Source organism: Nannospalax galili, unplaced genomic scaffold, assembly GCF_000622305.1.
Source record: "Nannospalax galili isolate Female #2095 unplaced genomic scaffold, S.galili_v1.0 scaffold702, whole genome shotgun sequence".
Classification (NCBI taxonomy): Eukaryota; Metazoa; Chordata; class Mammalia; order Rodentia; family Spalacidae; genus Nannospalax; species Nannospalax galili.
In genome coordinates, this window is record NW_008348657.1 from 2,176,344 (window position 1) to 2,203,634 (window position 27,291).

Sequence of the window (27,291 nt, forward strand, 5' to 3'; positions counted from 1 at the left end):
CCTCCCTTCCTCCCTCCCTTCCTTCCTTGCTTTCCTTTCTGGTCTTTGGGAGATAGGGTCTCCCTATAGCCATAGCTGGTCTAGAATTCACTATGTAGAACAGGTTGGTCTTGATCTCACAGACATATGCCTGCCTCTGCCTCCCAAGTGCCCAAATGTGATTTGTAAAGACAGAGACTGAAAACGAGATTCTGCTCCACATAGCTGCACTTGTCCTCTCTTGTGATGGGACCAGTGCAGGGATCACATTGATATCATCTTTCTGCTTTAGCTGCCACCCTGGGGGTTTCTTACTCATGTACCTGAGTCTATCAACTCATTCTGGTTCCTGAGCACTGTGGGGTGAGACACTGTGAGCAGAGCCTCGCATTCAGCATATGTCCTGGAAGCAGATGGCATCCACTGACTGGGAAGGGCAGGACTTTGTCTCAGACTCCTGACACCTGTCATTCCGATTCTCCCTTCCTCTTGGGTGGAAGAATCACTTGACTGTAGTGATGGTTCTGGCTTGTTCCTTTGGTCTTTGTCACAGCCTGGAAGAGGTGGGGAGGATCTGGTTGTCCACACATAAAGCAGTCTCATTGATTTCCATGACTCTCTGTTGACCTGACAATGCAAAACCCACTATGTTACATTGTTTATGTACCCAAGTGGTATATGAAGGTCTATTTGACTCATGGTTTTGGAGGATGGAAGTATGAGCAACCTTGAGCCCTATGAGTTAAGGCTCTGGTGAGGGTCTGGTGGCACATGGCCTTGCAGTTGGGAGAATACAAGGGAGGAGATCTCACTGTGGGACCAGAAGGATATCAGAGGGGCTGAAGGGCCAGGATTGCTGTTTACAACACTCTGCTCTTGGAGAACCAACTCTGGGAGAACTCCCTCACTCTAGAAGACCAATATTAACTCCTTCCAAGGGCAGCATGGCCAATGGTCTAGTCACCTCCTGCCATACCCATCTCTTAAAGGTTCTGCCAGCTCCCAATGTCCACCCCAACTGAGAACCCAGCTTCCAGTGAGACTTTGGGGGACACCCTCTAACCATGTACAATGAGAAGCAAGGGGAAAATGGCTTACCATGAGCCATTATGATGACTTAATTTCTAGTGATGGGATTTTGAACTCTCTCTGATTCCTGTCATATCTCACTCTCTGCTCTTCTCTCTGTATTGTTTTGTGTATACAGTTGACCTGCCCATGGTTTGTACACTCATGGATTCAATCAAGTGTAGAGGAAAGAGATCTTTAAAAGCTGTGTTTATGTTGACCGTGTACAGACCTTTTTCTATTCCTTACTACTGTGGTAAAGAACAGTTTCCCCAGTATGGACACTGTGCTAAGTATGAATCCATACAGTGGTGATTTGGAGTGGACAGGGAGGGGTGGAGGTGTTGGTTATGTACGAATTTGGCATCATTCCACATGAGGCCTGAGCATCCTCAGGACTTAGTGCCCTCGGGGAGTCATGGGACCAGCCTACTTCAGTTACCAAGGGACAGCAGCATCCCAAGCCAAGCTAGCTCCATGCTCACTGTTTTTCCAGATCCAGGGATGCTGTGTGACTCTACTGTCTATCTCAATTTGTCAGACTGAGCCTCTACTCTGTCCTCCAGTTAGTCATTCCTGATGGTTTTGAGGACTAGGTTTGCTCCAAAGTCTATCCCCTTAACTGTCCCAGAGAACTGTGTCTTTTTCCTTATGACTTTTTGGAGGAAACTTAGTGCCTGATTTGTACTCAGTACCAGTGAGGCACAGTACCTAGATGTGGTTGTTGTTCAGTACCATGGGGCACAGTGCCTGACTATAGCTGATGCTCAGTACCAGCAGGAGTTTGGTACCAGGCTATAGCTAGTGTTCAACACCAGAGGAGAACTGTGTTAGGCTGTGGCTGGTACACAGTACCAATAGGAGCATGATACCAGGCTATGGCTAGTATGCAATACCAAAGGAGAACTGTGATGGGCTGTAGTTAGTGCTCAGTAACAGTGGGGGCACAGTGCTTAGTATCAAAAAGCACATGGTGTTGAGTTATAGTTGGTGCTAAGTCCTAATGGGAGCACGGTGCTGGGCCATGTCTGATGCTTAGTAGCAGGTGGGGACACAGTGCTCAATACTACTGTCACTCTACAGTTATTGCTCAGTACCAGTGGGAGCACCATGCTGGATTGTAGCTTACACTTAGCACACCACTGTTGGATGCAGCACTGGGTGCCTGCACCTCCTTAGGACCCAGGACTGTGCTAAGCACTGGGGCTCAAACAGAGAGCATTTGTGATTCCATTAGAAGACAGGTTGTGCTCTGAGTGATCCTGATAGCTTTGAGGTTTAGATAGCTTTGTAGGAGCTGAAAGGCCAGAAGGCAAGATCTGAGGGACCAGAGAGGGTGTTGAAGAGTAGAAGCAGAGGGCATTAGAAGAAGGTCCCTGGGCAGCTGGGACATAGGAACCAAGTCACAGGCTTGGGGACAATGACTCTAGTTGGCTCAGAGGCCACACTAGAGGAAGGGTGGGGAGTGATGGCAGGTACCTGGTTGAGCTACAAGAGCTATCAGGACAGTCTCATTTCCTTTCTCTTCTGTTCTCCTCTGAGCGTCATCTTCATTCTCACTCTGATGGTGAGGCAGAACGTGGCTTCCAGCAATCTCAACCCAACTCTGCAGTGCTAGCCCTGGAGACCAGCATCCTCCAAGTTGGTTCCAACTTGCTGGAGCACCCCAAGAAGAAAGCTTGATGGGTTCAGGCCAGGGGCCGATGTGGTAAGGAATCACCTCTACCAGGGTGTGCTGGGACATGTCAGGGCAGTGGGGAAAAGCAGCTGCCCAAAGAAAAGAGGTCCTTATTTCAGGGAGAGGGGCAGAGTGTGAGGTGGAAATCATCACACCTGGAGGTGGTGAGTGCAGTCATGATGTGCTGTCAACTCTGTTGACTATAGAACAGCTGGCCGTGTTCAGTGGCCCCATCTTGAGAGGCCTGCAAGGGTAAGAAGGTGCTTTGAGCTGGAGCTGACCTCTTGAAGAGACTATTGGGAGATGCCTGCAACAGAGACACAGGCGCATGTGGGCCTGGCTCCCCAGCCTCACTGCCTTGGTGCTCAGCCCTCATCTGCTTCTTCTTAAAAACTGTGTGTGGACACGTGTGTGCTGAGCTGCACATGCCTGAGCAGGTGCATGAATGTGAGTGTGTGGAGGTCAGAGGATAATCTCAGGTGTCATTCCCCAGGAATCATCATCTTATGCTTTGAGATAGGGTCTCTCATTGGCCTGGAGCTCACCCATTAGGGCAGGCTGCCTGGTCAGCAAGACCCAGGGGTCCGTGTACCTCTGCCTCCCAGCACTGGGACTGCAAGTTGTTTGCCACCATGCTTGGATTTTTATGTGAGTGCTGGGTCTGGAACTCAGGTCCTTCCTCATGCCTGTACTGAACCATCCCTAGACCACCCATCCTGTCTTCTTTCTAGCATTACAGGGCCCTCCTCCAGAGCCAGAGTATAGAGGTCAGACCTTGATAGTCACAAGCCCTCGCTGGCACCTATATCATTCCTGCTGCAGAAGGACAGCAGACTTTCCCCCTGTGAAGTTGGACTCCCTCAGTGAAACCCACAGTTGTGCCTCTTAGCAGCTGGGCAGCATGTTAAAGCATGGTTTTCGACATAATACGAGCTGGCTTTGAATTTTTTATTTTCTCCTTGAAATAGTTTCCTGAGCCTTAAATCCCCATCCTCAGAGGGATTTAGAGAGGCATTGTGAGAATTCAAGAAAATACTGATGCCTGGGGTGCGTCCCACGGGCACCCAGGGTGGGCTTGCTTTTCTTAGCCTAAGAGGATCAAATACAGATTTGTTTTTCCACACCAAATACTCTAAGAAGATAGTTTTCCATTTCAAAAAGAAACTTGCAGATTCCATCCCTTGATCTGTCTATCAAAAAAGAATGAGGTAAATCTGTGTGGTGCACATGGGTGCATGTGAGCTTGTGTGCTAGCATGTGGTGCACGAGTGTGACCATGTTTGCATTCATGCAAGTGTCCACGCTCATGGATGCATGTGAGCATGTGTGCACAGTGGCAATGCACGATATATATCTAAGTGAGAACATGTCTGCATGCATGCAAGGACACACATGTGGGTGCACAGGTGCATGTAAGCATGTCTGCAATGTATGTGTGTGCATATGTGAGTACACATATGCACATGAAAGTATGTGGGTACATGTGTGAATACATCTCCATGCACTCACATGTATAAACACATAGCTGTACATACATGTGGTCATGCCTGCACATGTACATGTGTGGTGTGAGCACATGTATGCATGTGTGTGTGCTGTTTGTGGCTGAAGGAGGAGGAGAAGGAATCAGAGTAAGAGCATACACTCTCAAGTATATACCGTTAGGCCAGGCAAGTATACAAACACTCCAAGTGATTTTGAAGTACTATAAATTAATCTCCAGGTCACAACTCCTCCATTGCAGGAAGCAGCCCCGGAGCTGCTGTCAGCAGGGATGGAGGAGAGGCAGTTGGTCTTTCCATCAACCAGAGCATTTGGTGAGAGTGTGTGTGTGTGGCTGGCAGCTGAGCATGTTAGCGTTTTTCTGACCTGCTCTGTGTTTTGTGAACATTTGGCTCTTGTTTTATGGTCATCTCCTGCTGACCTTAGGCTGTGTGCACCAGGGCACAAAGAGAGGGCATATCGGAGCAGGTTGGCTGGAAAAGTGAGAATCACCATGCCATATGATACCCAATTAGCTGGTGACAACACAGCAGGTGGAGCGTGGGCTTTATCCCCTGTGTAGCCAAAGGCTTACTGCTTCCCAGCAGCTCCCTGACCCTCAGAGGCTCCTCTCCTTCCTCCTGCCCAACCCTTCCATCTAAACCATTTCTCATCAGTGAGTATCAGAAGAGACAATCTTGTCTTGAGATGTGCTCTGGGCTCAGGGATAGTCGGGCAGATCCTCACACCATTCTGTAGGGCAGACGGGCAGAAGCTGAGGTGTGAGGCACGGCCATTCTTTCCTGGACAGCTGGGGTGACAGCAGCTGTGGCGACATTTTCCCACTCTGCTCCAAGGACATTTGCACGCCCTTGATCTTTGGTACCACATATACCGTGGAGTTATGCACACTATCTCACAGTCTCTCACTCTGGAGAAACCTGCAAGAGTGAGTTCAGTTCTGTCTGCTTCCATGTGTGGCTGTGTCAGCCATAACGGGGACAGACAGCCTGTCCTAGCCATGTCCTGTAGTAACCCCAACATCCTTGTGGGGGGGATCATGTACCCCACAAAATAGTCACAATGCAAGGTCAGGGAAAAGATTCAGAAATTATGGGGAAGGTACAGTGATCTGACATTCAATGCCCAATATTCTAGTATGCAAATCTTATCCTGTGTGCAACATCTGTTCTAGATTATCCATGCCTGCTCAAGCACCAGGGAGCATGGGAACTCTCTAAGACCTCCAGCTCAGTCCTTACCTCCAAATCACTTTTAACTCCCCCACCCCACCAGCTAGGCCTCACCTCTCTCCTCAAGGTGCCCAGAAGCATTGCTGTTGCCTGGAGCTGCTCACAGTCTCGTCTCACTTTTCCATAGTTAACCTGTGTGATGGCTCCTGTTACCAACCTGGTTTTCTTTTCTCAAAAATAAAAGTTCCATACAATTTATATTGATCATATCCAGCCATCATTACCTTCTTCCGATTTCCCTGAGTACCCCCTGCCCCATCTCCCTTCCAGCTTATGCTCTTTCAAATTTATTTAGTTTTTGTTATTCATAGCCCCACCCCCGAGTACAAGTAATGATGCCCATATGCATGTGAGTGTGTGTCCATCCACTGAGGTGAGGGCAGCCTACCAGCAGCCACACTCCCAAGGAATAGTGATTATCTTTCCCTCCCAGCAGCCAGTAGCTGCCAGTAGCCTGTAGCCAGTCGCCAGTCAACTGCCAGTAGCTCCTCTGGTGGGGTAAGGCCTTGGGGGCCCCTCCCCAGTCCATGCTTCAGTTTTGATTGGTTGATCTTCTGTAGGCCTCGTGCAGGTACCCACAGCTGCTGTGAGTTCATGAATGCAACAGCCATATCATGTCCAGAGGAGAGCGTTTCGCCGTAGCTCTGCTTCCCATCCTCTGGCTCTTGCTTTCTTTCCACTCCCTCCTCCATGAAGTTCTCTGTGCCTTGCAGAGTTGGTGGCACATTTGTAATCCCAGGACTAAGGAGACAGAAACAGGTGGATCCCTGGGGCGTGCTGGCCAGCCACCTTAGCCTAATCAGTGAGTTCCAGTTTAAGTGAGAGAACTTGTCTCAGAAAATCAAGGTGAAGAATGACTGCAGAAGATACTCTTCTGGTGAGCAGTTGATGTAGTTGACCCATTCACAGATGAGCACTCAGAGTTTTTTATACTGGTACTTTGATAGTTATGAACAGCCTGACTTTCTTGAGACCAGGATAACATTATGTCTAGGATCTGATATGGCTGGTGTGTTAGATGGAACCCCCAAGGAGGAGCCCTTTCTGAGAACATTTTTTCATTCTGTCAGACCTACATTCAATCACTTTCCTTCCCTCCACACATCACTAGAACACCAGAGGAAAAGACAGAGGAATTAACAACCACACACTAAATGATGCTCTATGATGTGCAATGAATGTTTGGTGATGGTGTGTGTTCATTTGGTTCTGGCTCTGAAAACTCTATAATAAATTGCCACAAACCAGGGAGGGTGGTACACCACTAGCTTTGGGGTCCTCTCCTGAGAGCCTTGTGTCAGCCAGAACCACCATTCAGCGTGGCAACACAGAATCTGTGTAAGCAGACAAGAAGATGCAAATAACACCTGTGCATCACAGACCTGCCACAGATGAGCACCTGTGCATCACAGACCTGCCACAGATGAGCACCTGTGCATCACAGACCGACAACAAAAGGAAAAACCTTTTGTACTATTTGGTTCTGGCTCTGAAAACTCTATAATAAATTGCCACAAACCAGGGAGGGTGGTACACCACTAGCTTTGGGGTCCTCTCCTGAGAGCCTTGTGTCAGCCAGAACCACCATTCAGCGTGGCAACACAGAATCTGTGTAAGCAGACAAGAAGATGCAAATAACACCTGTGCATCACAGACCTGCCACAGATGAGCACCTGTGCATCACAGACCTGCCACAGATGAACACCTGTGCATCACAGACCTGCCACAAATGAACACCTGTGCATCACAGATCCAGCAGTAATGTTAGTATGAACATTGGAAAGCTGGCTCTGGTGTTGGTAAAGTACTTTCCAGGCACACATAACCTGAGTTTGGATCCTTAACACCCATGTAGAAAGCAGGACTTGGTGGCATGCTTGTCATCCCAGGACTAAGGAGCTGGAAACAGGTGGACCCCTGGGGCTTCTTGGCCAGTCACCTTTGCCTAACTAGAAAGCTCCAGGTTCAGTGAGAGACCTTGTCTCAAAAATAGCAAGGTGGAGAATGACTGCAGAAGACATTTAGCATTGTCCTCTGACCTCCATATGTGCACACATGTGCACCCACCCACTCATGAACATGCACACACACATACAGACACACACGCGAAGGAAATTTTTAATTTCTACCTACTCTGAACTCCACTTCTCTTAGCCCCTCACATGTATCTCGTATGGTGATAGTTTACTTTGTGTCAGTAGTGCTCTCCCACAGTGTATGTGCAATGAGGTTTTCACATGTTGGCTGCCATTCTTTACAACTGACACATTCTGCTTTTTTTCAGCGCTGCCCCGGGTCTCTCCTGAATATGCTCTATATTTGAACATGGGCATCATTTTGCTATCTCTGTAATTCCATGTGTTCATTCAGTTGCCTTTCCTGAGCCCCTGTCGTGACACACAAGCTTACAGTCATGTGTCCGATGGCTCCAGAACCATCTTACTTAGCTGTGTGACTTTGAACCTTGCTGCTCTCTCTGTTTAACCAGCTGTAAAACAAGGGTAATAACATTGCTGTTTCCTCAATGTTATTGTCAGTGATTAGAACAAAGTTCTTAGAATGGGACCTGGCACGTTGGAAGGGCTCAGTGAAACGCTAGCTAAATTCTTACATGGGCTTCCACCCATATGCTGGGTTTCTGATGTGATAGTCAATATCAGACAAACTGTCTACATCTTGTGGCTCATGACAGTGTTTACTTCCTGTTCTTGTTTGTGGAATCAGACATATGTAGAATGACTTTGGGGAAAGGATTCTTACAGCTTTCAAGCCTCCATGCAGTAACATTCCATTCACTCGCCCAGACTGCATAGCTGCAAGTCCTTCTCTCTAGACTGCTCATGCTCCTGGGACTCCAGGATTGCTGGGTTTATTCCTCATTTTTGTACATGGTTTAATTGCCCAAACAAACCCAGAGCGAGGCTAGTACCTCAGATATTTCAAAATTTGTCCGGATTCTAGAGTTTTCCCTTTGTCTTTCCCATCATCCTTCTAAAAGCTTTTTTTCTAAGGGAAAACCAATTTTGTCTAAATTGGTGCTTGAGTATTGATCTTTGAAATCTGATCACTTATTTTTGCAAAAATAGGCCAGGCATCACTTGGCACTTTTGTTATTATGTTTTTTGTAGCTGCATCCTAACAAAAAATCTTTTCCAAACTTTTAAAAATGCAATAACCGTTCTTAGCTTGTGGGCTGCACAAAACACAGGCAGTAGGCTGAGTTGTGCCCATGGGCCGTGTTAGTCACCCTTGGACTAAAGACCATGTTTCACATCTTCTATGTAATCTTGGGTGATTGAACCAGATCCTTTTGTTGTTTTAGAAAAATCCAATAATGTGAGCAATGTTTCACAAAATTTACAAATAATGCTAAGTTGATGAATGCTCTATAGTTTCCACTTCCAGGGCAGAGACATTGCTGCCAATCTGATGGCATCTCCTTATTCACTGAGGATGAGGGGCTGGGGTTCCTTGGGACCACTGCCCCATCCAACATAGCCAGGCTGTGTGGACCCTGCTCCTTTCTGGTACTGTTTTCATGAGATGCCGTGTCCTTTTATCATGCAAAGGGTGTGTGGTTCACTGGAACCCACCTGGACCTGTTCTTTTTCTTTCTTATCCTGAAAAGGTTCCTGCAGTGAAGCTTGCTTATTCTTTCTATCAGACCTATAGAGATGTTTCTGGATTATCGGTTATGATGAAAACTTTTAGATAGCAGCTCCAGGAAGAAATCACTGTTAGTGGTAGCCCCTTTGGGTCCCTTGATGACTGTCATTTTTCTACTTAAGTAGTACCAGTTATAGGGGATAGGGGAGATGGCTCAGTTGATCACACACACACACACACACACACACACACACACACACACACAGACCCAGTTCAATCCCTAGCACCCATGTAGCTTTTGGGTGTGGTGGCTCTTGCTTGTAATCCTAGCACTTGGAAGAGGGGAACAGGAGGGTCCCTGGGGCTCATTGTTGCCTATCTAGCCAAATCAGTGAGCTCCAGATTCAGTCTATGATCCTGTGTTAAAAAATGAGAGGAAAACACCTCTGGCCTCTACATACACACATACCTGCATGTACATTTGCGTGCACACACACACACACACACACACACACACACACACACACAAAACCAAGTGTAGTGCCTTGCCTGAAGTGGGACTCGGCCTGTAGCACTGACCCGTGTTAGTGGTACATACTCTGCTAAATAATTTTATAAATTTACTGCATTCAATCATCAATTAGTTTCCATTTAATTTAGATTCATGAAAGTAATTATATGAATTCCATTCTAATAATATGGCCTGAATCTGAATATTAGATTCACTTCGCAAGTGGGAGAGTGATTGTACTAGTACCTTTTCTGTTGCTGTAATAAAATACCATGACCAGAAGCAACTTATGGAAGAAAGTTTATTTTGGCTTATGGTTCCAGAGGGAGAGTCCATGATGGTAGGGGAGGCACGGCCGCAGGCAGCTGGAGCAGGAAGCAAAGAAAATGAACTGGAAGTGGGGTGAGGCCCCCAGTGACATACTTCCATCAAGGCTGCACCTCCTAAAGGTTCTATAACCTCCCCATACAGTGCCACCTACTGGGGACCAAGTGTTCAAATACCTGAGCCCATGGGAGACATTTCTCATTCAACCCACCCCAGTGATGCCTCATGCCTCTCTCTCATCAGGTGGCTAAGGGCCCATTGCTATTTCTGTTTACATCTCCTGAGCACTGTCCCTGGTCCTTGGAATCACTAGCTCCTCTGAGGTAGTTCTCACTTGGACTCAGGGAGGGGGGGGGGGGCGAGAAGGTGAGAAGATACGCCCTATGCTCAGTCAGTGTGTTTTGGTCCTGTTATTTTGGAAATTTAAAGTCTAAACTTCATGTCTGCAGTCTGGCCTGTCTTCAAGGTTGTGAGTTGACTCTGAGCTCTTAGACTGCCTGGTTGAGGGAGGTGTTCAGGGTTAGGAAATTGTTATGCCAGCACTGTGTCCTGCCCAAATGTCAGGCCCCAGGGATGCTGGGAACCACAGGAAGCTCCAGGGGACTCTCTAGGGGAAGTCTCCCATGTTACAAGGTGACCCTGCAGAAGCCTAGAGGAGAGGCTTATATTTCTGCGGACAGAAGCAATTTTAGTGAGGAGAGATTTATTTATTTTTAATATAGTATTTATATTAATTTTTGGGTTTCTTACAATGTGAATACGAATGACCATATTCACTCCCCATCCCTCCTCTCAGATTTGCCTGCCAAGAGATTTATTTTGACTCATGGTTTCAGAGAGAAAAGTCCATCATAGTGGGGAAGGCATGGCAGGTGGGGTAGCTCTGTCCCTAGTACAGTAATGTGTACTAGGCGGCTCTTGATATTTTGATGGATCAGTAAGCAGAAAGCTTAGATTAGAAGCAAAAGCAGAAATCACCCCAGTGACTCTCTGCTGCTAGCCAGGCCACAGGTCACAAATCTTTTACCACTTCCCCACATGGCACCACTTCTGGGGACCAAGTGTTCAAAACACATGAGCCGACAGAGGACACTTCACATTCCAACCAAAACATTCCTCCACTGACCTCCACAAGCTCATGTTTATCTCATCACACAAAATGAATCAAATCTAACTTCAAGAGTCCTAATGGTCTTTACAGTCCCAACACTGGTTAAAAAATCCAAAGTCTCTCCTGAGACTCAAGGCAATCGCCTAACTATGAATTCCTGCAAAATAAAAAAAATAAAAGTTAAAAATTCCAGTATATTAATATAATTCAGAGAGTAGACATTCTCATTCCAAAATAGGAACTCGAGGATAGTAAGGAGGGATTGGTTGGAATCTAACAAGGCTGAAATCTAGCAGGTACACATTGTACCTATAGCTCCACACCCAGCATCTGAGACAGCATCTGAACGCTAACAGACTTGGGTAGTCCTGTTCTTATAGCCCTACTGCATGTGCGTGCAGCCACACACTGTCTATCTCTTGGGCTGGCTCTGCTCAGTGCTTGAAACTTTCTCTTCCAGATGTTCCACATTCCATCATCCTAGGGTCTCCATTGCAACTAGCCTTCATCCTCCAAACTTCACACATTGGCCTCTGAGGGCCTTTTAGGTCTTCCTTTATACACATTCCCTGGCTTTGCAGGGTTTTTTTTGGGAACCTTGGTGCAATCCTCCACGACCTTGTGACTCTCGTATTCTGTATGTCTCCAAAAGCAGTAGCATGTGATGATGCCAAGGTCTACTGCCAACTCAGGATGGAGCTCGGCCCCCTTGCACAATGGATGCAGTTGGCTACAAGTACCCGTGCAAAAGAACTGGGAAAAACACTTCCCTAGAGGTAGATATTATGTTTAAGGATCACTCCCAGTGATCCACTTCTGAAAACTACACTACAGCCCAAAAGGTTTTACAACTGCCCAAACACCACCAGTAGCCAAGGACCAAGTGTTCAAAGATACTTTTCTGTGAGGGAACAATTCACCTTCAAACCATAATCAGGAATAACCATTTAGTGTCTAATTTGTTTAACAAAAACATGAGTCTGATAGACTGGATTGCTTATGAATGTTAAGTGTATGGCAGCTTTTCTTTGGAAGGAAGATGTTGTTATAGGGATGGACTGACAGAGCGCTACCTGTGAGAGTACCAAGTCAGGTGGCCCAGTGTCATTGCCCCTTGTCCAGTTTGAGCTGCAGAGACAATTGGAGCCTTAGTATGTGTATTAGTTACTTTTCTGTTGCTGTGATAAAGCACTGTGATCAAGGCAACTTACAGAAGGAAGGGTTTATTTGGGTTTTGGGTTCCAGAGGAATAAGAGTCCATCATGGTGGGAAGGATGGCAGAAGGCAGCCAGAGAGGAAAGCTGAACTTTTACCTCTTTAAGCATGCGCAGGAAGCAGAGAGGGCCAGACATTGACATGCTTCCTTGAGCAAGTCCACACCTCCTGAGCTTCTGCAAATAGCACCACCCACTGACCAAGTGTTCAAATGCTTGAAGCCTGTGGAGGCGGGGAAGCACCTCATTCCAACCAGTCTCTAGCATCCTTCCAATGCATGGCTCCACACAGCCACTTGGATGGACCTTCGGGTTTCCCAAGCACAACATGTTGTTATTATTAGAGCCTTGACCATGATCCTTTGTTTTCGGCTTTTAGATGAGCAGTTGTGGCTTTCTTTCTGTTTGGGCTACAATTGTGTTCACACTGAATTTTTGTCTTGCAGAAGCAAATGTTAAAGACAGCACCGTGAAGTACATGGAAATGCTGGAGGGCCAACTGCGCAGGTAAGATGTTCTGCCTTCCAGACCCCATGGTGCCTCTGGATGCTTTGTTAGACCAGAAGGCAAGGCAAGGAACGAGCCAGTGTCTATAGTAAGTGAACAGAGAAAAGCAGGCAAACACTCTCTGAATCCCCCCCCCGGGGGGGGGGGCAGGGGCCACTTCAGCATCTCCCAGCCCAGGCTCCTCCTTTACAAAGCAAGTAGATTCTAATGTTTGAAAGCATCCTTCAGGAATGCAGGAGAGTTTTCATGTCTCGGAATAAGAAGAGCTTCTTTGGTATCAAATGCAGGATTCATGCTGGGGTCTGCCTTTCCTTTCTGTTCAGTGTTTGAAGGGGTCTTAAGAATTGTGAACCAGCTTGTGTACAGTTTGGAACAATGCGGAAATGTACCTCATAGGTTCTGTTTTGAATTCTGAATCAAAATCAGTGTGAAAATTCCTGGTTGCTTTTTTTTTTTAAACCCAATTAGGAATTCATATTGGAGAAGCATTAGCAACTCCACAGCATGTCAAGCTGTTTCTGGTTTTCAGGGATGTCTACTTCTGGGAAGGAACCCCAGCCAGCAGGATCTGTTCCTAATTAAAGGAACAAGTTTGAGAATGTAGTGTATGCTTTTCTTCCCTGGCAGCCAGTTTGGTTTTATGGAAACATTTTGCTACTATTTTGGAAATTGTTAAGTAGCTCTGGAATAGCTTTGCCTTGAACCTTTGTCTGCTGGGACAATGCCGTTGGCTCACATGTAACTTCTCTCTTTACAGAAGCGGGGCTTGGCTCCCTTGCTGAGCCTGTGTTCAGACACTGACAGCTTTCATTCTGAGAGCTGGGCAATAATCTCAGGTTGAAAGTCAAATCCTTCCACCCACCAACTGACTGTTCCACACTAGACTTGGGGAGAAGCTGTGATAGAGCTGGTCAGCAGAGAGTGGGGATCAAGAGTGTATAAGGGAGCTCAGGAGATTGGATCTAGGCTGGCTTTCCATGACCCACGAGGCAGTTCAGACATGTCTCTCTCCATCTCGCTACTGATACCCTCTTTTTGAGGCATGCAAGCTCATGGGCACATGATGTGTGCTGTTTGGCATATGGTAAACGTACAGTTAGATTTAGTTTGAGAATCAATGGATCAGTATCAGTTACTTCTTGAAACTGTTGTTTCCACCTGCCCGCTTTGGTCTTTTTGAGGGAGACAAGGTCTCCCTGTGGCCCCAGCTGGCCTGGCACTCACTACGTAGACCAGACTAGCTTTGAACTCACAGAGCTCCTCCTGCCTCTGGGATCAAAGATGTGCACTATGCACCGGTTTTGAAATTGTTTTTATTGTTTTGGTTTTTTTTGAGACAAGGTTTCAATCCCCCACCCCAAAAAACCCAAACAATAAAAGTAAAAATAAAAATCAAAAGCAGCTCAGGAAGATACAGTGCCCAAAACCCCAGCATCAAAGCTCTGTGACTCATAATAGAATATTAAAAACTGCCTTTAATCCCAGCATTGGGAGGCAGAGGCAGGCTGATCTCTGTGAGTTCAAGGCCAGCCTCGTCTACATAGTGAGTTCCAGGACAGCTGGGGCTACAGGGAGACCCTGTCTCAAAAAGACTGAACTCTGCTTTAATTTCCATCTTCTCAATTATCATATAGTCTCTGTTGGCTTTTTTTTTTTCTGAATGAGTCAAAGGAAATGTTTTAAAGTCCTTCCTTTTGGTCTGTGTTATTTTTCTGAGACAGTCTCATTCTGTAACCCAGGCTGGCCTTGAACTCGGGGTTCTCTCACTTCAGGCTCCCAAGTGCTGAGATCACAGACATTCACCACAACCTTTCTTGGCTTGAGAGTCTTTACGTTGGAGCTAGAGAGATAGCTCTGTTTGTAAAGCCTTGAAAGCATGAAGACCTACCTCTGATCCCTAGAATTCATGTAAACAATAAGCCAGGCATGATGGGGAGTGCTTGCAATCCCAGACCAGGGAGGCAGAGACAGGTAAAGCCCTGGAGGAGGTTGCTAACCAGCCCGGCCAAATTGGTGAGTTCCAGACCAGTGAAAGACTCTGTCTAAAAAAAAAGAAGAAGAAAGAAAGAAAGAAAGAAAGAAAGAAAGAAAGAAAGAAAGAAAGAAAGAAAGAAAGAAAGAAAGAAAATGAAGGTGGGTGATGTCTGAGGAACAACATCTAAGGTTGTCCACTGACTTCTATATGCAGATACACATGGGTACATGCACAGGCACACACACACCCCTTTGTAAATGACATACATTTCTTTTAGTCTGTCTTATATTATCATGTCTTCTCTCTCTAATCACGGTGGAGGAGAATTCCTTATTGTCCAATGGGAACCTGGTGCCTCTGGCTGACATGGGCTGAACCCCACCCACCCCCCACCAGGATGTGTATACTGGTTTTGTGTAAGCCCATGGAGTCCCCTTTGTGCATAACTAGCAGGAGCATTCTTTTTCTTTGTAGAATCTTTCAACTCTGTCTCTACTTTGTTTTTCCTAAAGTTGACTCTAAAACCTTTGCTACAAACCTTTGTCTGCAGCTCAGTGGCTGGGAGTTTGTTTTCCTGCTTGGACTCCAGTTCATTTCTCAAGTGTTTACTGGAGGCTAAGTCAGAGTTCCAGAATCATAACAGAAAGCACATTCTTCTTTGACTGTGGAGGTAGTTAGAACTCATTGCAGGTCCTTCTATACCTTAAGTAGGAACTTTCAAGAATTCATGGGTCTTATTTATTTATTTGTTTTGGGGGGGTTTGAGACAGGGTCTCTCTGTAGCCCCAGCTGATATGGAACTCACTATGTAGACTAGGTAGGCTTTGAACTCGCAAAGATCTGCCTGCCTCTGCCTCCTGAGTGCTTGGACTAAAGGGATACACCATCATGCCCAGCTTCATGGGTCTTATTTGAAATTTATTTTGAAATTTAGAGCTTGATTTCTAAAGGAGATCTAGTTTTTGTAAATTAAGGTTTCATTATCTGGAAATTTCCACATGGATGGCCTGATAGGGAAGGGCAGTCAGGTGAATGTACTCGGCTAACAAATGCCAGGAAGGTTCAGCAGAAGTGACAGGGCTAGAGAAAGCCGTGGAGTGTCGACCACAGCCCCTGGTCACATTTTTGGCCTAGTTACAAGGATAGTCAGCTTTTATGTCTAAAGTCGGTGAAACCAAAGTCAGCCAAACTAGAAGTTGACCAAACAGAGCCAAGGACAGCGCTCTAGTGTGGGATGTGCCTACTTGGCACCATGGTGCTGACTTTTCACATCAGTCAAGGTGAGATGTTAGACCAAGGCACCTCCTGACCTCACAGTGAGTGTCCCCCCCCAACAGGGTCATATGCCTCGGGTGTTGTCTTAGAGGAGACCTGGCCACATCCCATAAGGCTCCCAGAGCCGGTCACTCATGGCCACCAGCAAGTTTCTACTTCCAGTTGACTGTTCTCTGATGGTGACTTAAGACAGGGTCTGGAGCAATTGTTTCTAGAGGAGCAGGAAGACAATTTTAGGGTTTCTATCTCATGCTTCCATTTGACCATTGAAATGTTGTATCTAGAAGGGTCTTATATGCATATGATATTATATGCATGCCACTTACAAAATAAATCCTGGAGTGCAGGTTCAGGCGCTCCAACTCAGTGAGCACAAGATAAAAACCGAGACACACAGAAGGCAATGTTGTTTCCTTTCTAATGCTGGGCGTGTGACTTTCCACCTCAGCCTCTGTCCGTATATCAAGGAAGGAAAAGCAAGCATTGATCCTGGAACAGAAGACTGGGCAGTAGGATTACCCACCAGAGGTGACAGGCTAGCTGGGAGACTGGCAGGGAGGGACAAGCAGAGGAGAACACTTAACCTCTGGCCATTCCTGGCAAGACTGGAAGATCTGGTTTAAGCACCTGGCCTGCCCCAGCATGGCAGCTGCAGGCAGTGGGGCTATCCATCATCTACTTCCTAACAGGAGCGTGGCCATGCTAGAGGGAGAGCCTCACATCGGGCTCTCTATTCCAAAACCTGCAAGATCCCTGGCACCTTGAAGAATCCATTTTCAGCCCACATCGAATTTATTCCCAGTACCGTGGAGGGAAATGAATCTAAGAAAAAGAGGCCAGGAAATACCCAGCCAGATGATGACCTGGGGCCTGCATTGCCCAGTACAAAGGGAAGGAACACAGGTGCATGGAGGCCTCTGTTTCTTTGTGCCTCGGCATCCTAGGCAGAGGATCGAGGCTTTCTCTCCCCTTCTGCATCCACAGTCATTCTTAGACTATTCAGTTCCAACTCTGCCAGACAGAAGCAGGCTGAAGAGTACAGAGGCTGGAAGATGAGGCGCCCTTTCTGGTCTCTGACTGGGCCAAAGTCTGTCTGTCTTGCTGGGTTCTGTTGGCCCTCTATTTGGTGGCCCTGAGTGATTCCTGCCTCCTGTGCTCTGTCCTGCAACCTGTCTACCTCCTCTGGGCCTCAGCTCTCACTGCCCTGAGGTGTGAGCTTTCCTCCAGTCTGTTCATATGTCACCTCGTTATCTGCTTGCTGTCTGCTTGCTGCTCAGTGCTCTCACACAGAGAATACTCCAAGATGTCAGCTGTTGGTTGGAGGTATTTGCAGCAAGAGTCCATAGTTCCCTTTGAAAGAAGACAGATTGTCCTGTGTGTCACATGTGTGATGCCATCATGAGCTATTCCCTTCAGTTATCCATTCTGATCTTTTAAGACATTTGGTATATTGCTTGTTTTTTTCTAAGAGAAGCAAGCATCAAAAATACCTTATTAGCCATTTTTTTCTTAAAATTTTCGAGATAGAGTCTCATTCTATAACCTAGTCTGACCTAGAACTTACTATGTAGCTCAGGCTGGCCTTAAACTCATGACAATCCTCTTGCCTCAGTCTTCCAAGTGCTGAGATTATAGGCCTGCTCTTATTAGTCTGAAGTGCAAACTGACAAGAAAATTCTATAAAGATTCTACATAATCATTAGTAACTAATCATTGCCTTATTAGATTTATCTCATACCAGAAAATTATTAAATACACTTAAAATAATGTATGAGTAAACATGGATTTGGGATGCATCTAAGATGTAACAGAAAATCAAGAATTAAAAAAATAAACAAGAGGGGCTATGGAGCTGGAAAGATGCCCCAGCGGTTAGGAGCACTGGCTGCTCTTGCAGGGAACCTGGATTTGATTCCTAGCACCCACCTGATGACTAACAACCATTCATAACTCCAGTTCCAGGGGACTCCAACGCCCTCTTCTGACCTCTGCAGGCATTGCACAGCTCAGGCACACTTGTATATATACAGGCCATACATTCATACACAGAAAATAAAAATAATAAATAAAATATTGTAAAAAGAAAGGGAAGAATAACAAATGTAAGGAAACATTGGTGATATTTACACGGGGATCGGCCTCTCCATTGACATGTTTCCAATTCTTAATACTGAATTTAGTACCCCCTGATATTTAGATAAGACAAAGTAACACTTTGCAAGGTCAATGTCAAATACAGTATGTAATATATGAATACAACAGTGCACAGTGCACAGTGTATAATATAATTTAATATGTACTGAATATAGGCATATGTATTATTCTAATTTCATCTCTGTGGCTGTGATTAAACACTCTAACCAAAAGCAGCTCAAGAAAGGAAAGGGTTTATTTCCTTTTACACTCCCAGGTCACAGTTCATCACTGAGGGAAGTCAGGAGCTTGAAGCAGAAACCATGGAATACTGCTGCTTGCTGGCTCACTCACAGGCTCATGCTTAGCTAGCTTTCTTATACAGCCCAGGACCACCTGCCCAGAGGACTATGACGCCCACAGTGGGCTGTGCCCTCCTATATCAGTGAACAAAAAGACATCCGTCCCAGATATGCCCACGGGCCATCTGGTCCCTCAGTTGAGACTCCCTTCTCTGGTGACTCTAGCCTGTTTCAAGTTAACAGTTAAAGCTAACTAGAACATATGTATCATGCATAATATGTAAAATATAAAATATATGTTTTTTGAGATAGGATATTGCTGTGTAGCCCAGACTGGCCTCAAACTCAGCTTCCCATGTGCCATCATGCCTGCCTTTAAATTATATGATTTCTAATAAACTTTGCAAGCCTACACTGGTTTTTTTTATGTGTATGAGTGTATTGCCTGCATGTGTAGAAGTGCACCCATGTTCTGCAATGTCCATGGAGACCAGAAGAGTATTTCAGATTCCCTGAACCAGAGTTACAGATGGTTGCTAGTCACCATGTGGGTACTGAGAATTGAACCCAGGTCTTCTGCAAGAGCAGCCAGTGCTCTTAACTGCTGACCCATCTCTCCAGCCCCTACACTGTTTTTTTTTAAAGAATTGATTTATTTTGATTTTATTGTATGAGTGTTTTGCCTGAATGTATGTAAATGCACCCATGTCATGCAATACCCGCAGAGGCCAGAAGGCATCAGATCCTCTAGTACTGGAGTTACAGAAGATTGTTAGCTGCCATATGAGTGCTGGGAATCGAACCCAGGTCCTCTGCAAGAGCAGCCAGTGCTCTCAACCACTGAGCCATCACTACAGCCCCTAGTCTGTATTGATTTTACATTTCATCACAATACTTTTCATTCTCTAAAGAATCTAGCAATGAATTCTTCCTCTTAGGGAACCACTTTTGCCCTGGCAGTATTCAAAGGCGGAGCTCAGCCTGCAGAGTGGTCAGGACTATTCAGAAAGAGAACTCTGAGCTCTGGCCATCAGCGGCTTAGTTCTCCCTTTGGGTTAGCTGAGAAGCCACCAGTCCTGAGCCCAGATGACACGCCTATAGCATGGTGACAGGCAGAGTCCACTCAGCACTTCTCCTTAGCACTGGCAGCAGAAGTACCAGGCATAGGAATTAACATGAGGATTCTGTTCTGCTTTGGGCCTCATCTTCAATACAGATTAAAAGACCCTCCAGCATGGCCATGCACCCTGTGTGTGCTTTCATCCTTGAAACTGACAACCACCCTATCTACCCTCAGCTGAGATCAGTCTGAAGGCGTCATGCAGCAGGGGACTCAGGGGGGAGGGGGCTCATGGACCACCTCCCTCCTAATTGCAGTGGAGAATGGGAAGCATATGGATTTAAAGTCTGGATTCAGGAATAAGACAGTATGAATTTGAGTGTGACCACTTCTGAGCTGTGACTCTTTACTAGACAGTAAATCTCTTCCAGCCTCCTTTTTCTGTCATAAAAATGAGACAATTACAGAAGAAAGCTGAAGGATGCTTCTTGTATACACTAATGACTGAACAACAACAGTCTTTACCCAGCAGCAGCAGCATAACATCACAACAATGACAGAATCAAAAAATTCTACATTGAAGGCTGGGAAGATGGCTCAGTCAGTAAGCAAACACAGGGGCCTGAGTCCAAGCTCCAGAACCCACATACAAAAAGCCTCCTGTGGAGGCACATACTTGCAATTCCAGCACTGGATGATAGAGACATTAGAGACATGAAGATCCCTAGGGGTATCCTGGTCCTGCCCACTTTAAAAGGTTCAGGTCAGTGAGAGACCCTGACTCACAAAATAAGGTGGATGGTGCCTGAGGAGCAATACCTGAGGTTGTCCTCTGTCCTCCGCGTGCTTGTGCACACACACACTTCCACATTTTCAAAAACAACCCTTTTTCTATAAAAGCAAGAGAGAATCTCTTGTCTTCCTGATGAGTCCACATTGAGCTCTCAGCCTCCACTATCTAAATGTTCCTCTCTTTCTGTTGCCTGCCCTTTGACCAGCTGCCAGCAGCTCCAGCAGGAGGAAGGAAAAGATGTGTGGTAATTGAGTCCTTGTCAACTTCTCTGATGGAGCCTGCGAGTCTGCAGTGATTCTAAACCACACACTGACTTACTGAGATCCTAGAGTCACCTGCTGCCTTCCTGACCATGTGGCTAGCAGTGGAGTTTGTAAAATGGAGAGCTCTGAGCTTACACATTCCATGCCCAGGAATCTGCTTGTTTGACTCCTGAGCTCTGAGGCTACATGCACATGGTGTCCCACTGTGGACCTCCATAAGCATCTATGGGATGACAGCCCATCATCCTGTCTCTCTTCTGATAGTTCCCCAAGACAGAGTGTCACCTAAAGAAGAAGAGGGTGGGCAAGGAAGTATAGAGGGCTCTGGAGTGGAGCCCTGGGTGTGATGCCAGGAGGGGCCGCTGTTTGATGCAGGCATCTGTGCTGAGTGGTAGAATCTATATAAAGAGGGGTTGAGTGCCGTCATTTTCCTTGTCATGGATCTTCCAACACTTAGGTGGACATGAGGCTGTTTTAAAGATAACCAATGCTGAACTGGGGAGTTGATTCAGCGGTTGATTCATTGACTGCTCTTGGACCCACATGGCAGCTAACAGCTGTCTGTAACTCAAGGGATCCAATGCCCTCTTCTGGTGTCCAAGGGTACTGCATCACATGGGTGAACTTAGATGCAAGCAAAACACTCATACACATAAGAAGAAATAAATTAAAAAGGAGAGAGAGAGAGAGAGAGAGAGAGAGAGAGAGAGAGAGAGAGAGAGAGACTATGTTGCTTGATTTTTCCTGGGGAGAGGAGAGCAAATGTCTGTTCATCCCAGATAGGGCACTGTTGACAGATCAGTGAAACTATTCCATCCAAGTCCAACTTGCTGGAAAAGTGAGTTTGTGGGGTTTACTTACAAAAACATGAGCAACTCACAGGTAGCTACTTCACCAAAGAAAGGAATCTCTCCAGCAGCAATTGTTAACTGCTTGTATATTCCTAGAAATGTGCTCCTGAGCCCTCCCCACTTCTGGGAAGGAATTCATATGGGCCTGACCTCATCAAGGTTTTCTAGTGAGATAGTTACAGATGTTCTACTTTGGAACTGGCAAAGGCCACGCATGTCAGGCCCAGAGGGCAGTTCCCCAACAGCCTCCCAATTCACCATTCACATATTCAGGTAATAGTCTTGGTCATCCTGTTTAAAAAGACAAATATTGTTCCTGGGTATGGTGGTGCAGCCTATAATTCCAGCACATAGAAGGTGAGACTGGAAAATCAGCAGTTCAAGGTCAGCCTCAGCTACCTAACGAGCTTGAAGATAGCCTGGGTTACCCGATTCTTTGTCTCAAAAGGGGGGCAATTATCAATCAATAGGGAATATCCAAACACAGATAAGTGTAACAAACTCAATAGAAAATTGTAGCTTGAATCTTTTTTGTGCATTTGGCCAGAAATTGGGAAATCTTAAAGAAACATTAAAAAAAGAATTGATATATCAATAGAAACCCTGGTAGGCAGATACACAATTTGTCATTAATTAAATGAGTTTTTTTTTTATGATTCAAAGAAGCATTGTTGAGATGGCAGGATAGTTTGATTTGCTAGTGTGGTATAACTGATGAACTTAAGACACAGCTTCTAAAAATTCTGCTGGCTGGGGCAGGATCTCAGATTCTCACTTCCAACATGCAGGCATTTCCAAGGCCGCTGGTGACCCTTGCCTACTTCACTGGTGGTCAAAGCAGGTTAAGCACAGCATCATGTACAATGATTCATTTTCCTCAACACCCTCCTGCCTGTCCCTGCCACCGGCCTGTGTCACACAGCAGCTGGAAAAGCATCATCAATGAGGGATGAGTTGAAGGTTCCAGGTTGCACATCATTCCAGCCTGACCTCCTATCAGGGTGGGTCCAAGTCTGTCATCATGGTCAGCTAATGCTGATGCTGATGTGCAGATGAGGTTTCTGGTACTGAGAGTTTTATGTGATTATAGTGTGTGTTAATCCCTAGGGGAAACAACAGCACCACAAAACTAGGCTAAGCCTCTCTCTCTCTCCCTCCTCTCCTCTCTCTCTCTCTCTCTCTCTCTCTCTCTCTCTCTCTCTCTGCCAATGATGGGCTGGACCCTCCTGTATCAATTAGCAATCAAGAAAATGCCTCTTGACCTGGTCACAGGCCAGTTTGATGGAGGAAATTCCTCAGTTATGGTTCCCTCTCCTTAAGAAACTCTAGTTTATGTAAAGTTGTTGAAAAACTAATCAGCACTCTGTCCTTGGGCATATGAGACCCTCAGGTGGCAGGTGGGATATGCCTGATTGACCTTTTTGTTTATTTGCTTGTTTTTTTGAGACAGGATCTCCCTGTAGCCCCAGCTGGCCTAGAACTCACTATGTAGACCAGGCTGGCCTTAAAATCACGGAGATCCGCCTGCCTCTGCCTCCAGAGTGCTGGGATTTAAGGTGTGTGCCACACACCCAGCCCAATAGACCTTTTTACAATGACTACAGCCTGGATTTTATTTCAAGCTCCTTTAGTCTAAGAAGAATTCCTTTGACATCCACAGGATTGATTTTTGATATTGTAGTTCCAAGAAAGAAGACATTAATTTCAGGTGGTGTACAGGAAGCATTCCCCCATATTTTGACTTCTTAACAATGTTTATCCCACTGGCTTTGGCTTTTGACCTGGCAAACCCTCAAAACATTGAATACAGTCAGGTGGTCTCCTTGCTTTGGCATTCATTTGATTCTATTTTGATGAATGCTTCCCTTCCCATTGGACTGTACAATCTCATTGCCAAGAAATAGCAGCTGCCCCGTTTGGAGCTGTGGGGGAAGGTGTGTGTGTGTGTGTGTGTGTGTGTGTGTGTGTGTGTGTAACAAATGTGGATCAAGATTAAAATTTTAAGTAGAGAGGAGTTCACTGAAGGCTTAGTGAGGTGTGGGTAACATCTGCCAATCAAATCCTCAAACATGTCTGCTCCATGCTTTTTATTGCTCTGTGTGTCTGTGTGTGCCATTTGTGTGTGTGATTTCTATGTGTGTATGTGTGATTTGTGTGTGTCTCTGTGTGGTTTGTGTCTCTCTGTGTGTATGCATTTTGTGTGTGCATGTGTAGTTTGTACTAATGTGCAGTTCGTATGTGATTTTTTTGTGTGAGTAGTTTGTGTGTGTGTGTGTGTGTGTGTGTGTGTGTGTGTGTGTGTGGGGCGCTGGGGATTGAACCTAGGCTTCATTTTTACGAGGCAAGCACTGTACCACTGAGCTATAAGCTCAGCCCTCTTTTCACTTTTTTTCCTCCCTCCCCCACCCATCTTACCCCATGGTTTTTAAATGACCTTTAACTCACTGTGTGGCCCAAGCAGGTCTTGCATTTTAGATCTTCCTGCCTCAGCCTCCTAGGTAGCTGGGATCACAACCTTACATCATCAGGCCCTGCTCTGTTCCATGTTTCTCTGAGGCTATATGACTATACTGTGGCTCTTGGTGCTTTTCAATTAGTCTGTTTTTCTTTATCTTTATCTTTTTTCCATTTATCTATTTTTTTTAATTAACTAATTAATTTGGTCTTTTTGAGACAGAGCCTCCCTGTAGCCCCAGCTGGCTTGGAACTCACTATGTAGACCAGACTGGCCTCAAACTAACAGAGATCCTCCTGCTTCTGCCTCCCAAATGCTGGGATTAAAGGCATGAACCACCATGCCCAGCTATCTATTTTATTTTTCTGTATATGAGTGTTATGCCTGCATGTGTGTAAGTGCACCCGTGTCATGTAGTGCCTATAGAGGGTGTCAGATCCCCTGGAACTGGAGTTATAGATGGCTGTTAGCCGCCATGAGGATGCTGGGATTCAACCCCAGGACTTCTGCAAGAACAACCAGTGCTTTTAACTGCTGAACCATCTCTCCAGGTTCTGTTTTTTTCTACAAACAGAGATGGTTCTGTCTGCCACAGGGCACTTCCCACAGTCAGAACCCTTGAGTTACTCTCTAGAACTCTTGTGCTGAGTTGAGTCAAATGGGAAGGAGGTGGCAGGGATGCGATGGTTCTGTAGAGCTAGATCTGAGGGGTGAGTGGAACCAGGCTGAGGGTCCAGGGGTAGTGGGCTGGCTCCACATCTGCCTCTCAGACAAGCTTTCTGGTCATTCCTGACCTTTAAACAATCTAGGTAGATGTATCAGGAAAGATGGACATGGACACTTAAGTAAACTGAAGTTAGCCCTCTAGTAATTGAATCTTCCATCCTTCTTCAATATATTTTGTGATTTCAGAAATTATAATCACCCTAAAATAGGATAGAAGCTTGCCAGGGAATGCAAATTAGAATCAAATTTGGGGGAACAGAAAACTTTTCATGGGAAGGTAGAGAAATCAGGTGATTGAAGTGATTACCATACTAAAAAAAAAAAAAAAGATTACCAGTCATCTTTCCAGTATGACTGTCTGATGGACTCTAGGGTCCTTCCTTCTGATAAACTTAGAGAAGAGCAAAGTCCAGAATTGCTTCCATGATGTGAATAGACAGTGCCAAGGACATCTTGAGAAAATCTTCCTTGTCCTTGATGAGAGGAGGAGAACAAATCTCAGAACAAAGCATGGGCCCAGGCCAGCTCTGGGGCTTGTCTATGGTGCCTTTATCCATGCAGAGTGGTCATGCTACTGCCACAGACAGAAGGACAGCGGAACACACCTGGCCTGACCTTGAGGAGCATGGGGTCTCTCAGCTGAGACCTGGCAGAGGGCTCATTACAGAGGCATAGATAGCATCACAAGTGGAAAGGAAAGCAGTTGCCTGCTTGTCTATGCCGAAAGTCAAGGGCAATGTCAGGCAAAGGTAGCACTGGGGTTGGGGAGATGGCTGAGGGTAAAGTACTTGCCTTGAAACATGAGGACCTGAGTTCAATCCCCAGAACCCATGTAAAAAAAAAACTGGAATCTGAAAGAGAAGAACAGTAGGAAACAGGTGTTAATAAGGGAGATAGGGATTAAAATGGGGATATTTTAAGGGGAGGAGAGAGGGAAGGTTATACAAGGAACCTTGGGGATAAAGGGAAAGAAGGAGCTCAAGAGAGGTGGGACCATAGGAGAAGGGTATTATTAAGGGAGATATGGTAAAAATGGGGCACTTTAAATGGGGGAAACCATGGTGGAAGGGTTAAACAATGCAATAGATAAATAATGCCTAGCTAGTTTAAAGAAAAACCAGAGGGAACCATATTAGTCCAACAACCTACTGACAAATTATATGTACAACTAGTTCAAGGAACATAATATATGTCTAGTCAAGGTTTATCTGAGAAGTTTTGCCCTTTGCCCAAGTTTTATCTGCATAGCATATGGTAATTAAAAGTACCAGACTGGTAGAACTAACCTTCTTGGATGTTTAACGGTCATACTTTGAGGCCTATACTAATTTGGTCAGAGGGACTTAAAGGACAGGTTTTGCTCCTTGCCCTCCAAGGTTGACTAAGTTTCAGGGGACTACGGAGCATCTCTCAAAATGTCCTGTAATTGTGGTGAGTCACCTGTCCTCTTGATCAAGGAGGCCATGGAGAGCCCACCAGATAGACTTGAACCAGTGTCCAGTCTACAAAGAGGAGGGTCAACACAGAGGAATCATTTCCTCTATGCTTCCAAGTGAAGCCATCCACCGTTGAGCAGGACCTTTGACTTATCTTCACAGAGATGGAACTGGTAAAAGAAAGGATGGTTTATCTGGGCCAACTGTATGGTCTTAAACACCCAAAAGGAAAGTATAACCAAAGATTAAAGGGATCAATATAATTCTTTAAGAGTCCACGTGTATAGCTAAAGGCTATGTAACAAGAAACAATGCCAGACAGGGGATACCTTCCTTTGAGTTGTTGGCCAGAGTGGCCCAAGAAACTCCCAGACAGTAACCCAGCACAGAACTGGGAAAATGAACAGCAGACCCCAATCTTATCTAAAGGAATATTGGCAACTGGCTTGCTGCTAGATGAGGAAGAGCTGAGCTTCCTAAAACAAGGAACTCTAGATAGGCTGACTAGACTCAGCTGATGGACAAGCACTGGGGAATGGCTGGGAACACTGACAACACAGTGGACAGTAGCAGGGATGACGGAGTATATGGGCTCCAGTGGGAAGGGCCTATGGGAAGATGCCACTTGGGATATGGGTATATAGATAAGACTGTTTGGGATATTCTATATGAAACACACACACAAAAATCAATCAATAAAAATAAGTTATATTTGAGGAAGAAGCATAAAAATTTTCTTCATGTTAATTAGTAGATGTGAAAAACATTACCATTGAAATCTACCTGAGCACTTTATATCCATGCTCAGGTGCCAAAGAGCTCAGAAAGTAACCAATTGTGACTAGTAATAATCAGATATATAGAGATTAGAGATGCATGTGCAAACATCTAAGTGTTAGTTGCATTAAAAATGAGTTTTTCTATATGAAACAGTATATTTTAAAAGGAAATGGAGATCTTTTTTAAAGGATAAAACCTCATTCAATTTTATAATCTTATAGGGTTTATACTGAGTACAATATTGTATAACTGTACTAACTCAACTGCAAACCTAAAAATTTACAGCCAATTTTGAAAGAGATGGAGCCTAGCTCTGGAAATTGTTATTGAATATGTCAATGCTGTTGTAATGCAACACTTCTTCTAATTATGTGGTGATTAAAAAAATAATTTTTAAATGTTTATTTACATTAAAAAAGCTGGTGGAGTTGGCATATGCTTGTAAACCAAGTGCTGAGGAAGAGGAGACAGGTGGATCCCTGGGGCTTGCCAGCCTGCTGAGAGTT

At 45.5% G+C, this 27,291-nt stretch overlaps 1 protein-coding gene across 1 annotated transcript in view; it reads left to right on the plus strand.

The window, feature by feature from the left end:
• Positions 1-27,291, plus strand: part of Disc1 (DISC1 scaffold protein) — a 253,803-nt gene that overhangs the window by 172,596 nt on the left and 53,916 nt on the right. The window contains exon 10 of the mRNA XM_008845824.2: positions 12,676-12,736. Within this exon, the coding sequence (XP_008844046.2) occupies positions 12,676-12,736 (61 nt within the window). The remainder of the gene's footprint in view (positions 1-12,675; positions 12,737-27,291) is intronic.